The sequence below is a fragment of the Salmo trutta genome, chromosome 3 (assembly GCF_901001165.1).
Source record: "Salmo trutta chromosome 3, fSalTru1.1, whole genome shotgun sequence".
Lineage (NCBI taxonomy): Eukaryota > Metazoa > Chordata > Actinopteri > Salmoniformes > Salmonidae > Salmo > Salmo trutta.
The window spans coordinates 28,558,956-28,575,650 of record NC_042959.1 but is presented as its reverse complement, the minus strand read 5'-3'; the positions used below and the strand labels follow the sequence as shown (position 1 = coordinate 28,575,650).

At 43.6% G+C, this 16,695-nt stretch overlaps 1 protein-coding gene across 1 annotated transcript; it reads right to left on the bottom strand.

Annotated features, from left to right (window-relative positions):
• Positions 1–2,948: 2,948 nt before the first annotated feature.
• On the bottom strand, positions 2,949–7,470 carry ran (RAN, member RAS oncogene family). The gene is made up of 7 exons (XM_029729205.1): positions 7,378–7,470; positions 6,393–6,456; positions 6,178–6,262; positions 5,624–5,749; positions 3,834–4,021; positions 3,490–3,660; positions 2,949–3,323 (listed from the first exon to the last, which is right to left on the bottom strand). Exons 2-7 carry the CDS (start codon positions 6,423–6,425, stop codon positions 3,279–3,281), a joined length of 648 nt encoding a protein of 215 aa, XP_029585065.1. The 5' UTR covers positions 6,426–6,456; positions 7,378–7,470; the 3' UTR covers positions 2,949–3,278.
• Positions 7,471–16,695: the final 9,225 nt, after the last annotated feature.

The window sequence follows — 16,695 nt, the reverse complement described above, 5'->3', positions numbered from 1 at the left end:
TAACTAGGCAAGTCAGTTAAGAATAAATTCTTATTTACAATGACAGCCTACCAGAAGGCAAAAGGCCTCCTGCGGGGATGGGGGCTAGAATTAAAAATATAGGACAAAACACACATCACGACAAGAAAGACACCATAACACTACATAAAGAGAGACCTAAGACGACAACATAGCATGGCAGCAACACATGAAAACACAGCATGGTAGAAACACAACACGCTAGCAGCACAAAACATGGTACAAACATTATTGGGCACAGACAACAGCACAAAGGGCAAGAAGGTAGAGACAACAATACATTAAACAAAGCAGCCACAACTGTCAGTAACAGTATAAATGATTGTGTCTTTGAATGAAGATAAAACGATCCCGTTTGAGTGTTTTTTGCAGCTCGTGCCAGTCGCTAGCTGCAGCAAACTGAAAAGAGAGGCGACCCAGGGATGTGTGTGCATTGGGGACCTTCAACAGAATGTGACTGGCAGAACGGGTGTTGTATGTGGAGGATGAGGGCTGCAGTAGGTATCTCAGATAGAGGGGAGTAAGGCCTAAGAGGGTTTAATAAATAAGCATCAACCAGTGGGTCTTGCGACATGTATACAGAGATGACCAGTTTACAGAGGAGTATAGAGTGCAGTGATGTGTCCTATCAGGAGCATTGGTGGCAAATCTGATGGTCGAATGGTAAAGAACATCTAGCCGCTAGGAGAGCACCCTTACCTGCCGATCTATAAATTACGTCTCCGTAATCTAGCATGGGTAGGATGGTCACCTGAATCAGGGTTAGTTTGGCAGCTGTGGTGAAAGAGGAGCGATTACGATAGAGGAAGCCAAGTCATGATTGAACCTTAACCTGCAACTTTGATATGGGCTGAGAGAAGGACAGTGTACCGTCTAGCCATACTCCCAAGTACTTGTATGAGGTGACTACCTCAAGCTCTAAACCCTCAGAGGTAGTAATCATACTGGTGGGGAGAGGGGGCATTCTTCTTACCAAACCACATGACCTTTGTTTTGGAGGTGTTCAGAACAAGGTTAAGGGCAGAGAAAGCTTGTTGAACACTAAGAAAGCTTTGTTGTAGAGCATTTAACACACAATCTGGGGAGGGGCCAGCTGAGTACTGTTTCATCTGCATATAAATGGATGAGAGAGCTTCCTACTGCTTGAGCTATGTTGATGTAAATTGAGAGGAGCGTGGGCCTAGGATCGAGCCTTGGGTTACTCCGTTGGTGACAGGCAGTGGCTGAGACAGCAGATGTTCTGACTTTATAAACTGCACACTTTGAGGTAGTTATCAAACCAGGCCAAAGACCCCTCAGCCAAAGACTCCACCAATACTCCTTAGCCGGCTCACAAGAATAGAATGTTCTTCCGTATCAAAACTTAGAATCAAGGGCAATGGTGACATAATTAAGCACCTTTAAGGTTGCAGTGACACATCTATAACCTGAGCGGAAACCAGATTACATACCCGAGAGAATACTATAGACATCAAGAAAGCCAGTCAGTTGATTATTGACACGTTTTCCAACACTTTTAATAAACAGGGCAAAATAGAAATTGGCCTATAACAGTTAGGATCAGCTTGATCTCCCCCTTTAAAATAAAGGACGCACTGAGGCTGCCTTCCAAGCAATGGGAACCTCCCCAGAGAGGAGACAGGCCTGGCAATGAGGGGCAGCAACCTTAAAGAATGAAATGGTGATTAGAGCTCAGCCATGTGCTCCTTGTCAGTAACAACCACAACATTAAGGGACATGGGCAGCTGTGAGGGTTCATTCTCATGGTGGCAGCATCATGCTGTGGGTTTTGTTTTCAGCAGCAGAGACTGGGAGACTACTCAGGATCAAGGGAAAGATGAAAAGAGCAAAGTAGAAAGATCCTTGATGAAAACCGGCTCCAGCGCGCTCAGGACCTCAGACTGGAGCGAAGGTTCACCTTCCAACAGGATAACAACCCTAAGCACACAGCCAAGACAACGCAGGAGTGGCTTCGGAACAAGTGTCCTTGAGTGACCCAGCCAGAGCCCGGACTTGAACCTGATCGAACATCTCTGGAGACCTGAAAATAGCTGTGCAGCGACACTCCCCATCCAACCTGAGAGCTTGAGAGGACCTGCAGAGAACGGGATAAACCCCCCAAATACAGGTGTGCCGAGATTGTAGCATCATACCCAAGACCAGCTGTAATAGCTGATTCATCAAATTACCGAGTAAAGGGTCTGAATTCTTAAATGTGACATACATTTAACATTTCGAAAAACCCGTTTTTGTTTTGTCATTATGGGGTGTTCTCTAGATTGAGTGGAAAACTTTTATCCATTTTAGAATTTGGCTGTAACAAAATCCTAATAGTCAAGGGGTCTGAATACTTTCAGAATGCACTGTATTATTTAGTTATGTCGTAGTTGTATTCATTAGGCGGTCTTTCCAAGATGCATTACAGGCGCACAATGAAAAAAAAAAAAAGACAATTATGACAAATGGTTATTTGCATGACAATGTCGTTACCCATAATTCCGTACTCCTCACAGCCCTAGTTTTGCGTTACCTTTGTAGTTAATAGGCTGTTTACACTTCTCCCAATTACGTGAGGATGTCAAAATAATAAAAAAATGTATATTCATTTTAAAATGTTGATTACTAGTCCTTGCTATTATCATTCACTGGAAGATTAAGACAACTAGGGAAATAAACATTTTGCCAACATGAGGGGGTCCCCATGAAAGAACAGGATTTAGACCGGTCTTGCATCAAATCCCTTAATTCTTCAGTCTAATTGGTAAGTCATTAATGAAGGAACCTGCAGTAATTTACTCACTGATTTTAAACAGAATTGACCCCAACCCTGGCCTGTTATCAGCTACTTAAGATTTGCATCTACCGTGCTTAACGTCTACCCCTAGCCACACGTTAAAACATTTAGCAAAACAATGAATCAGAACTGCATGTTATATTGAGAACGTTTTTATTCAAAGTTTATTCCCCCCACCCCAAATGCTTCCGGTCAGTTGGCCTTAGCCCAGCGTGTGAGCCGGGGAAGGGCAGAGGGTGGTGCTTGATGGTGAGTAACATTGCCATGCCAACACTAGGGCGGTGTGTCTTACAGTGAAACTAGAGAACCACACGACTTCACCATGTTTGTATTTCTTTCCGTTTTAAAACACAAGCAAAACAAAAAAAAGCTAAAAAATAAATCTGCAACGGGATTTTACAGTAAAGGGGCCAAACTCAGACAACTTCCTGCCACGCGGGGGTAGGGGGGGGTCATAGGTAACAGGTTAAAGGTCATCGTCTTCATCTGGGAGCGCTGTTTCTGATGCAACCTGGAGGGCGGAGAAAGTGAATAACTTATGACGATACACCATTTACAATCAGCAACATAACTAAAGACATTGATATGTAATCTAGCCAATTTCATCTGATAACATTTTACGGTCTGGTCTCCATGCAGTCCATCTACCCGTGCTGGGCTACTATGGTTCCACTCACTTTGAGGTCGTGCTCGTACTGCGCGGCGAGGGAGGGGTCCATGAGGATCTCTGGGGGGGCGAGGGCGGGCATGGCCACAAACTCCAGGTTGGGGTCTCCAATCAGCTTCCGTGCTAGCCACAGGAAGGGCTTTTCAAAGTTGTAATTACTCTTAGCAGAGATATCATAGTACTGAGAGAGAAGGGGTGAGAATGAGAAGAGAGGATTATCATCACCTTGCTGTGGTGCACAAGGTCACAAATGCTGCTTGTTTACCCATTATTTCCATCAGGGCTAGTCTTTCAGTTTGCACAGAAACACACTGCATAAGAACAGTCTACTGTAATAAAGTGAGTAATAATTACCTGGAGGTTCTTCTTGCGATGGAATACGATGCTCTTGGCTTTGACTTTCCGGTCTTTGATGTCCACCTTGTTGCCGCAGAGGACTATGGGAATGTTCTCACAGACACGCACCAGGTCACGATGCCAGTTGGGTACGTTCTTGTAGGTGACTCGAGACGTGACGTCAAACATGATGATTGCACACTGGGCTGGAGAGTGGAAAGTGAGAGTACAAAGTAGGAGTGGAGAGAAAAGCACAGATAGAGTGAAGAGTCAAAGAAAGCAAGAGGAGGATGTAGAGGGAGAGTCACAACATGAATCTACTCAACACAGCATCCTTAGAGGGGGAAGTGGTTACTAGAGATCGACCGATAACTTGAAATCGGGCATTCTAATTATTCATAACAAATCGGTAATCAGCATTTTTGGACGCCGATTATATTGCAGTCCACGAGGAGACTGCATGGCAGGCTGACCACCTGTTATGCGAGTGCAGGCAGCGAGGAGCCATGGTAAGTTGCTTGCTAGCATTAAACTTATCTTATGAAAAACAATCAAACTACACATGGTTGATGATATTACTAGTTTAACTAGCTTGTCCTGCGATGCATATAATCAATGCGGTGCCTGAAATTGTGTCACTTCTCTTGTGTTCAGTGTAAGCAGTCAGGGTATATGCAGCAGTTTGTGTCACCTGGCTCGTTGCGAACTCTGAATACCCTTTCTTCCTAACAAAGACCGTCATTAATTTGCCAGAATTTTTCCTAATTATGACCTAACATTGAATGTTGTGCAATGTAAAAGCAATATTTAGACTTAGGGTTGCCACCGGTTTGATAAAATATGAAACGGTTCTGTATTTCACCAAAATAATAATAAAATAAAAAAATTATTATACGTTTCCGGATTTGACCATATTAATGACTTACGGCTCATATTTCTGTGTGTTTATTATAATTAAGTCTGATTTGATATTTGATAGAGCAGTCTGACTGAGCGGTGGTAGGCAAGCAGCAGGATCGTTAGCATTCATTCAAACAGCACTTTCCTGCGTTTGCCAGCAGCTCTTCGCAATGCTTGAAGGACAGCTCTGTTTATGACTTCAAGCCTATCAACTCCAGAGATTAGGCTGGCAATACTAAAGTGCCTATAAGAACACCCAATAGTCTATGAAGGTCTATGAAATACAAATGGTAGAGAGAGAAATAGTCCTATAACAACTACAACCTAAAACTTCTTAACTGGGAATATTGAAGACTCATGTTAAAAGGAACCACCAGCTTTCATATGTTCTCATGTTCTGAGCAAGGAACTTAAACGTTAGCTTTTTTACACGGCACATATTGCACTTTTACTTTTTTCTCCAACACTGTTTTTGCATTATTTTAACCAAATTGAACATGTTTCATTATTTGAGAATAAATAGATTTTATTTAAGTATTAGATTAATTAAAATACAAGTGTTTAATGTTCAATCAGTATTGTTGTAATTGTCATTATTACACACACACACACACACACACATATATATATATTAAAAAAATAAAATTTTAAAAGACTGATTAATCGGTATCGTCTTTTTTTGTTCCTCCAATAATCGGTCGACCTCTAGTGGTTACTAATTGTTAGAATAGCTATTGTCATTCATTAGTTCCTGGTTTTAAGAACTGGCCAGTGACTTTCCACACAAAGCTCTGTGTGCAAGTATTTTTGTAGAGCAGGGAGTTATTTTTAGTAACTAGAGGTAGAGTTCTTCCTCCTGGTCATGAAAAACTCTAGGATACGCTAATAAGTACAGTTTTATACCATACCTTGGATGTAGTAGCCGTCTCGGAGCCCTCCAAACTTCTCCTGCCCGGCAGTGTCCCACACGTTGTATTTGATGGCCCCTCTGTTAGTGTGGAAGACCAGCGGGTGCACCTCCACTCCCAGAGTGGCTAGAAGGAAAGAAAGGGGAGAATAGAGGAGAAACCCAACAGGAGAAATGAGGGGAGAGATAGCAAGAAATAAAGGAGAGAAAGGTGGGGTGAGAAGGAGAAATGGTGAGAGGAGAAAGACAGTTTAGTAACACTGGAGAGATTAGAAGATGCTAGAATGGTGGCGGGTTGATTCATTCAGTGTCACACCCTTGTTGTACATTGCCATCTGGTGCCTCCATGTATCCTCTCATATTGGTGGCCTCTGCATTCTGACAGTTGAATCTGCCAACATGGCCCCCTCCCAATGACTAAAACTCTGATTAAGCATTCTACTATTACAGGCTTTGTGCAGAGGCCTAACACCCATTTATCACCCCATGTGGCTGTGTTCTCACTATAAACTGTGTTGTTGTTTAAGTAATTACATGCCGATGGGAGTGACTTACCAACATATTTCTTCTCAAACTCTCCCGTCAAATGTCTTTTGACGAAAGTGGTCTTTCCAGTTCCTCCATCGCCAACCAACACAAGCTGAGAGGGGAAGAGGGATAGAAGTTGAAACATAGGTGAAAACAGCAGCTAACTACTCATGACCAAACCAAACATAATCCTGTTTCATGCTCTAAAATCGTTGACGTCTGAGATAAGTAATAGCCCTCACCTTGAACTGGACCTGTGGCTCGCCTTCTGCCATTGTTAAATCTGTCGTGGATTTTGATGTTCTCCTAAGAACAGGACAAGGCGCCGGAATGGTTACGATAACTAGTTACATAACCTGTGTAGATGGGTCAACTATCTACAGAGTTAACTGGTTTGCCAACTATTTTCTGATGGGCTCGCTAAACTACAACTAACTTGCGACATATCGAGACAGCAGCACGCGCCCAGGAACTAGCTAACCAACAAGTAACCTCGCAAGCTAACGCTTGTTTTTGGGCGGTTTTAATTCTATAAACTTCTTCCAAATACATTGCATATTTTCAAACATCTGACAACACGATATTTAAACGTGTACACAATCATTAGTATTACAACCTAAATGCAGGAATATACGCCTTCTAAATAACAGTTTTATTTGTATCTACTAGCACAGCATGCATCCTCAACGCAGAGAATGGCTAGCTAACTGTTAGCATTTGATGAGTACGCCATTGATTCAGCAGACTGAGGCTGCCGCACTTTTCTAGTTTCGACTGGAACAATGTATGTGCAGCGCTAAAATCTGTCCCCCGTTTAGCTAAAAGACTAATAACGTTTGTTGTCTAACAAACTAACTCCGTCTCAAAGCACACAACTGGTCGAATGTTATTTGTATTGACAATAACAATAGTTAGCTTCAATTGCAGAAACAACAAATTAAGGAAAGCATCGCAATCCAGTTAGCTAGCATTTCGCCAACAGAACCACTGTTATCACACAGCTAACGTTAGCTGCAAGCTAACATGGTAGCTAACGTTCGCTAGCATGGTTTTGGAAATCAATAAAATTGTCTAATAACTTCGCATACTATCAACATAACTACTAAACTGAGTGTATAAGTACACCAACAACGTACTTTAGTGTCTCCGATTAAACCAATTTTTATTCACAATGATTCAAAATTGAATTTAGACCAGCATCACATTAGGAAAAATGTTCAGACTCACCAGCGTTGAAACGAAGAGAAAAAGAGTAAATGGCTGCGTTCGCGGGAGATTCAGCGTGGAATTGAGTCAGTTTCCGCCCATGTCATGTGATCAAGGCCAGCAATACAATGCTTTTTGTTACAACTCCCGATGATATCATACACGTACAGATGTAGGATCTTAATTTGAGCCAGTATGCTAGAACAGAAAAATAATCCTACAGCAACAGGAAATGCATATTAGTATGTCGATTATAATTAATGGACATTTTTGTTGGGGTTGATACATTTTTCATTAGGGCAAATCAAGCTACAGTATCAAGATATCACTTTTAAACTTCTTCCAAAAGTGGATGAAAAGATACACAAAAAGAGGCCTTCAAAACATGATTTTCTTCATACAAATACATAACATACAATTTCATCTACAGTTATAATACTTGAAAGTTTTTGTTAATGACAAAATGTGCATGAGGTATACACGGTCATCAAATAATGATCAATGTACAATTTTTGTGTGCACTTTTACACTTGTGTGTGTTTTTATCCCTTTGACAATAGGCCTACTGGCTCTCCATGTTAAAAGTATGATCTAAGGCTTTGTTTGTGTAATATTCATTGACATTAGATTGTCTTAGTGTTTACGGTATGCATAGTATATGTGGTTAGGTTGGTTTGCCAGTACGATGGTCTATCTATAGAGGTAGTCTGCCTGTATGTTGGCAGCAATCTCCGACTCCCACTGATCTCCATTGTTCAGTAGCTTCTCTTTGTTGTACAGCAACTCCTCATGGGTCTCTGTGGCAAACTCAAAGTTTGGACCCTGAGGGACATGAAAGAGAGAAATACGTCCAGAAACCCTTAGCCCTAGAATACTCCAGAAGTTCTGGAATAGGCTGCTGAATTTTCTGTTCTAGAATTTGACAAACTGAGAGAGAGTGATATTTCCCTCAGATTACAGAGACCCATAAAGAATTTGAAAATAAATCCAATTTTGATAAACTCCCATATCTATTAGGTGAAATACCACAGTGTGCCATCACAGCAGCAAGATTTGTGACCTATTGCCACAAGAAATGGGCAACCAATGAAGAACAAACACCATTGTAAATACAACCCAGATTTATGTTTGTTTATTCTCCTTTTTGCAATTTAACTGTATGTACATCATTACAACACAGTACATAGCCATAATATGACATTTGAAAAGTCTCTATTCCTTTGAAACTTTTGTGAGTGTAATGTTTACTGTACATTTTTTATTATTTATTTAACTTTTGTTTATTATCTATTTCACTTGCTTTGGCAATGTAAACATGTTTCCCATGCCAATAAAGTCCATTGAATTGAAAATGAAAGAAAGAGATGGGTTGTCAGCTGTTTACCTCCACAATAGCATCAACAGGGCAGGCCTCCTGGCAGAAGACACAGTAGATGCACTTGGTCATGTCGATGTAGTCGCGAGTGGTCCTCCTGCTGCCGTCTGCACACGTCTCAGCCTCAATGGTAATGGCCTGTGGCAGACACAAGGGGCAGCAGAGAGAGGACTTAATGAGCAGGAGGAGGGAATGTAAACCATGTGAACTCTATGGGGCTCTATTGAGCTGTGCAGGAGGGTAGGAAATTACCTGGGGGGGACTTACCTGGGCTTTATAGGGGTTACCTGGTTGGGGTAGCATTCCATAGTAAAGTATATGAAGTTACCTATACCCTGGATAATGTTGTGGACTGCAGGTACATACAATTTGTACATTTACATTTACGTCATTTAGCAGACGCTCTTATCCAGAGCGACTTACAAATTGGTGCATTCACCTTATGATATCCAGTGGAATTAAGTATTACTGATATATAGGCCTATATACAGTAGTTTGTAGTACCAGTGTGTATAGTGACCAGGGCATTGAGGGCAGTGTAGTGCATTGCCAGTGCCAGTGTGTGTATAGGGTACAGTAGGTGTGTATAGGGTCACCTGGGCAGGGCAGACAGCCTCACACAGCTTGCAGGCGATACAACGCTCCTTTCCGTTGGGGTACCGGCGCAAAGTGTGTTTACCACAGAAACGAGGAGACGGGACCCTTCTCAAACAGGTAGTTGATGGGAAGTCGCGAAATGGGTAGTCGCGACTACCCATCAAGAAGACAGGTAAAGGAATGTTCTAGAATTTATTAAACAAGAGACAAAATTGACAAATGTTACAGCACAACAGCAGAGTCATGTGTTAAGTGGAAAACGAATGAATGCCTTCTGGGAGTGCTATGAAGTCCAAACGTTATGGGAAGGGTTAGAAAGCTGGCTGTCAGTTTTACAATGTAAATTTACCTTTAATCTGTTTATTGGCATACTTCAAGACATGGCATATGGGGGTGCAGTGAGATACCCAATGGGTTGTACAATATTATTTCCATCACTTATATTGCAGAAGCTATTACTTAAATAATTATACTCCACTGTTAAGAGAATGGAAGAAGCAAATGCTTTATTATTTAAATATTGAAAAAAAATCTGGCTACAGACAGAAACAACATAACCCAATTTTAAGTCATGGGGCAGTCTTACAAGTATTAGAAACAACATTGGGGGTGGATATGGTGGGAACATGTGGGTGTGAGCATGTGTGATGTCATTAATGTTCGTGGAAATGTATGTAAACGTTAAGTTGTTTATCGTTTTTGTCTATGTATGATTGTTTTTTTTGTTGTAAATAAAAATGCCACAAATTGTAAAATAAAATACAAAAAAGAATGTTATTTAGGCCTATGGTGTGTGTGTGTGTGTGTGTGTGTGTGTGTGTGTGTGTGTGTCACCTCTGAAGAGCTCGGTCCACAAGAGGGTCTGAGCAGCTCGGTCTGTGATTGACCTCATATCAAGGGGCAGCTCTTTGGCATTCACATACTCTACACAGACAGACAGAGAAAGAGAGAGAGAGAAGAGAGGCAGATAATGTGAAAGGGAAGGGAAGGGAAAGGGGGATGCCTAATCAGTTGCACAACTGAATGCATTCAACAGAAATGTGTCTTCCACATTTAACCCAACCCCTCTGAATCAGAGTTGCGGGGGGCTGCCTTAAATCGGAAGCACAATCAATGGTGTTATTGCTACTAAATATCAACATTTGTGTTACTTACTGTACACCCCTCTCTGTATACTGAGGCTGAAGTGTTGAACCAAGGCAGGGCTGTTGACTCCAAAGGCGCCTAAAAAAGAAACAGAGAGGACAGTGACACAGGTATCCATCACCAAATTAAGGCAGACTGTCATAAGGATGCAATGCAAGTCCACAATTCACTAACATTGGAAGCTTCAGGGAAATTAGATTTAGAGGTGTCTCTTGTTACCTGGCCTGGAGCAGTAAAGCAAACACAATGCAGTAGACATCACAGAGAGAAGAAACTGGAGAGAGAGAGAGGGAAAGAGAGAGATGGAGCATTTGTTGAAAAGTAAATGAGTCAAATAGACCAAATATTGGATTCTGATCCCACATGTCCAGCAGCAGAAAAAACCCTTCTATGTGACCTCCAGTGAGAACATCCTAAACACAGACGCTATTTGTTCGTGTGGAACGCGGTGAACAGACTGCCAGGCAGCTGATTTACCCTGCACTTTCCTAATCTCCCGTCCCCAATCTGGCCCTTACATCATACTGACCTTACAAATAAATTGCATAAAATTGTAGCCGCACGAACATTTAGGCCTGCAGCATAGGTTACTACTGTAGCAATAAATATGGTTCATGTCACTGGCAAACAAAGTTGAAAGAAAACGCGTGCAGATCCTCGTAAATCACGCACAGTGGATATAACATTAACTGGCTATGATTTGATGAATAAACCATAAGGAAAAACGGTTCTATATAAAACATTTAAAAAGTTGAATAATAAGGCAAGGTTGGCTATATGAACCGTCTGTAACCTATGACAGGTGAAGCGGGTCCGGTCAATAATAATCACATGCTGCGCAAAGTAATATCGCTGTCCAAACCGGACAGATAACTTCCCAAGTATATCCTTATATTTTCTGAGCACTGATAGTAATTGGAAATGCAGGAATACCGATTAAAAAACGAAATAAACATGACAAATTACTACTTTGTAATATTTAACTGCAAACAGCATCACTCCTTGTGCAGACTCGAGGGGCAGCAGTCACAACTCGATCACACCGACAGTGTTTTGCGCGAAATATTATGCAGCATCATCTGGTTATGTATGCAACAAAAGTTCAACATTCACCTTCAAGCTGTCTACTTATACAGTTTGACGCATACGTTCGATAAATCCAACACATGCACTGTACAGCTTGACCTCATCTTTACTAGATGCTGTTCTTCCACTAATCTCATTGCAACTCCCCTCCAAGTCTCCGACCACTACCTTGTATCTTTTTCCCTCTCGCTCTCATCCAACACTTCTCACTCTGCCCCTACTCGGATGGTATTGCGCCGTCCCAACCTTCGCTCTCTCTCTCCTGCTACTCTCTCCTCTTCCATCCTATCATCTCTTCCCTCTGCTCAAACCTTCTCCAACCTATCTCCTGATTCTGCCTCCTCAACCCTCCTCTCCTCCCTTTCTGCATCCTTTGACTCTCTATGTCCCCTATCCTCCAGGCCGGCTCGGTCCTCCCCTCCTGCTCCGTGGCTCGACGACTCATTGCGAGCTCACAGAACAGGGCTCCGGGCAGCCGAGCGGAAATGGAGGAAAACTCGCCTCCCTGCGGACCTGGCATCCTTTCACTCCCTCCTCTCTACATTTTCCTCTTCTGTCTCTGCTGCTAAAGCCACTTTCTACCACTCTAAATTCCAAGCATCTGCCTCTAACCCTAGGAAGCTCTTTGCCACCTTCTCCTCCCTCCTGAATCCTCCTCCCCCTCCCCCCCTCCTCCCTCTCTGCGGATGACTTCGTCAACCATTTTGAAAAGAAGGTCGACGACATCCGATCCTCATTTGCTAAGTCAAACGACACCACTGGTCCTGCTCACACTGCCCTAACCTGTGCTTTGACCTCTTTCTCCCATCTCTCTCCAGATGAAATCTCGCGTCTTGTGACGGCCCGGCCGCCCAACAACCTGCCCGCTTGACCCTATCCCCTCCTCTCTTCTCCAGACCATTTCCGGAGACCTTCTCCCTTACCTCACCTCGCTCATCAACTCATCCTTGACCGCTGGCTACATCCCTTCCGGCTTCAAGAGAGCGAGAGTTGCACCCCTTCTGAAAAAACCTACACTCGATCCCTCCGATGTCAACAACTACAGACCAGTATCCCTTCTTTCTTTTCTCTCCAAAACTCTTGAACGTGCCGTCCTTGGCCAGCTCTTCTGCTATCTCTTTCAGAATGACCTTCTTGATCCAAATCAGTCAGGCTTCAAAACTGGTCATTCAACTGAGACTGCTCTTCTCTGTGTCACGGAGGCTCTCCGCACTGCTAAAGCTAACTCTCTCTCCCCTGCTCTCATCCTTCTAGACCTATCTGCTGCCTTTGATACTGTGAACCATCAGATCCTCCTCTCCACCCTCTCCGAGTTCGGCATCTCCGGCGCGGCCCATGCTTGGATTGCGTCCTACCTGACAGGTCGCTCCTACCAGGTGGCGTGGCGAGAATCTGTCTCCGCACCACGTGCTCTCACCACTGGTGTCCCCCAGGGCTCTGTTCTAGGCCCTCTCCTATTCTCGCTATACACCAAGTCACTTGGCTCTGTCATATCCTCGCATGGTCTCTCCTATCATTGCTATGCAGACGACACACAATTAATCTTCTCCTTTCCCCCTTCTGATAACCAGGTGGCGAATCGCATCTCTGCATGTCTGGCAGACATATCAGTGTGGATGATGGATCACCACCTCAAGCTGAAACTCAGCAAGACGGAGCTGCTCTTCCTCCCAGGGAAGGACTGCCCGTTCCATGATCTCGCCATCACGGTTGACAACTCCATTGTGTCGTCCACCCAGAGTGCTAAGAACCTTGGCGTGACCCTGGACAACACCCTGTCGTTCTCCACTAACATCAAGGCGGTGACCCGATCCTGTAGGTTCATGCTCTACAACATTCGCAGAGTACGACCCTGCCTCACACAGGAAGCGGCGCAGGTCCTAATCCAGGCACTTGTCATCTCCCGTCTGGATTACTGCAACTCGCTGTTGGCTGGGCTCCCTGCCTGTGCCATTAAACCCCTACAACTCATCCAGAACGCCGCAGCCCGTCTGGTGTTCAACCTTCCCAAGTTCTCTCACGTTACCCCGCTCCTCCGCTCTCTCCACTGGCTTCCAGTTGAAGCTCGCATCCGCTACAAGACCATGGTGCTTGCCTACGGAGCTGTGAGGGGAACGGCACCTCCGTACCTTCAGGCTCTGATCAGGCCCTACACCCAAACAAGGGCACTGCGTTCATCCACCTCTGGCCTGCTCGCCTCCCTACCTCTGAGGAAGCACAGTTCCCGCTCAGCCCAGTCAAAACTGTCCGCTGCTCTGGCACCCCAATGGTGGAACAAGCTCCCTCACGACGTCAGTGACTCAACCCACTCAAGTGACGCACCCCTCCTAGGGGCGGCATGGAAGAGCAATTGGACCGCAGAGTGAAGGAAAAGCAGCCAACAAGTGCTCAGCATGTGTGGGAACTCCTTCAAGACTGTTGGAAAAGCATTCCAGGTGGCGCTGGTTGAGAGAATGCCAAGTGTGTGCAAAGCTGTCATTAAGGCAAAGGGTGGCTACTTTGAAGAATCTCAAATATAATTTTTTATTTGATTTGTTTAACACTTTTTTGGTTACTACATGATTCCATATGTGTTTTTTCCTAGTTTTGATGTCTTCATTATTATTCTACAATAGTAAAAATAAAGAAAAACCCTTGAATGAGTAGGTGTGTCCAAACTTTTGACTGGTACTGTATATCCAGATGATGCTGCTTACCATTTTGCGCAAAGGCACTGTAGGTGTGATCAAGGCATTCAATTTGATACCGGAGTTCCCATGCAGGCATCAAATTCATAAGCAGTGTGCTGAGACATGTCACTTTATCAGAAGTGTCTTGCAAAGCTGCTGCGTCTTCTTTTTCCTTCTTCTTTTTCCTTCCGCCATCTACTATGCGGGATGGAAACACGATTCCCCCAAAAAACAGAACTACCAAAAAAGGACCAAAGAAACTACCAAAAAATAAACTAAATCAGACAACTTTTCGGTTAAAAATAAATAAAACAGATCAGATCCCTACACAGGCTCAAGGGGAAACTAGGAGGGCGGGTCTTCCGGTGCAATTACCACTTGCAAGTCTTCAGATGTAAAATTTAAAACTTTTCTGCTGCAGCCACAATAATGTCCCGTTTCTTTGACTTCTTTGAGACTTGTGCTGTACAGTTTATACAGTGGGGGGGAAAAGTATTTGATCCACTGCTGATTTTGTACGTTTGCCCACTGATAAAGAAAGGATCAGTCTATAATTTTAATGGTAGGTTTATTTGAACAGTGAGAGACAGAATACCAACAAAAATATCCAGAGAAACGCATGTCAAAAATGTTATAAATTGATTTGCATTTTAATGAGGGAAATAAGTATTTGACCCCCTCTCAATCAGAAAGATTTCTGGCTCCCAGGTGTCTTTTATACAGGTAACGAGCTGAGATTAGAAGCACACTCTTAAAGGGAGTGCTCCTAACCGCAGCTTGTTACCTGTAAAAAAGACACCTGTCCACAGAAGCAATCAATAAATCAGATTCCAAACTCTCCACCATGGCCAAGACCAAAGAGCTCTCCAAGGATGTCAGGGACAAGATTGTAGACCTACACAAGGCTGGAATGGGCTCCAAGACCATCGCCAAGCAGCTTGGTGAGAAGGTGACAACATTTGGTGCGATTATTCGCAAATGGAAGAAACACAAAAGAACTGTCAATATCCCTCGGCCTGGGGCTCCATGCAAGATCTCACCTTGTGGGGTTGCAATGATCATGAGAACGGTGAGGAATCAGCCCAGAACTACACGGGAGGATCTTGTCAATGATCTCAAGGCAGCTGGGACCATAGTCACCAAGAAAACAATTGGGAACACACTACGCCGTGAAGGACTGAAATCCTGCAGCGCCCGCAAGGTCCCCCTGCTCAAGAATACATATACATGCCCATCTAAAGTTTGCCAATGAACATCTGAATGATTCAGAGGACAACTGGTGAAAGTGTTGTGGACAGATGAGACCAAAATGGAGCTCTTTGGCATCAACTCAACTCGCCATGTATGGAGGAGGAGGAATGCTGCCTATGACCCCAAGAACACCATCTCCACCGTCAAACATGGAGGTGGAAACATTATGCTTTGGGGGTGTTTTTCTGCTAAGGGGACAGAACAGCTTCACCGCATCATTTGACGGGGCCATGTACTGTCAAATCTTGGGTGAGAACCTCCTTCCTTCAACCAGGGCATTGAAAATGGGTCGTGGATGGGTATTCCAAGAAGAAGCAAATTAAGGTCCTGGAGTGGCCTAGCCAGTCTCCAGACCTTAATCCCATAGAAAATCTGTGGAGGGAGCTGAAGGTTCGAGTTGCCAAACGTCAGCCTCGAAACCTTAATGACTTGGAAAAGATCTGCAAAGAGGAGTGGGACAAAATCCCTCCTGAGATGTGTGCAAACCTGGTGGCCAACTACAAGAAACGTCTGACCTCTGTGATTGCCAACAAGGGTTTTGCCACCAAGTACTAAGTCATGTTTTGCAGATACTTATTTCCCTCATTAAAATGCAAATCATTTTATAACATTTTTGACATGCTTTTCTGGATTTTTTTGTTGTTGTTATTCTGTCTCTCACTGTTCAAATAAACCTACCACCTATAGACTGACCATTTCTTTGTCAGTGGGCAAATGCACAAAATCAGCAGGGGATCAAATACTTTTTCCCCCCACTGTAACTGTGACAATGAATGCAACAAAATCCACCTTTTTAACACACTTTTGTCTGGCAGCAAACAGTTACTACAGACTGTGGTGTATCCACTACCATATCTTTACTAGCATCACTTGTTTTCTCAGTTCTTATAATCGCCTCCACATACGTAATTCGATTCACCGCTCAAACTTTTGCCACCTCAATTTCCTTCACCCTTACAGGGCACTCCAGGAACTCAGGATCCTGATCCCCACCATAATTGCAACACCGTCATCCTTCTACCCACCGTTCTTCAATATACTCTGTTCGTCTGCACACACTTGAAACATGGCCAAATCCTTTACAATTCTTACACTGCAGTGGTTTGGGGACGAAAGCTCTTACAGCGTATCTTACATAGCTGCGTAGGTATTTGCTCTTTATCAAAAAACAACAGGACCGACAGACTTTCTTCTTTTTCTCCATTCACCCAGTGG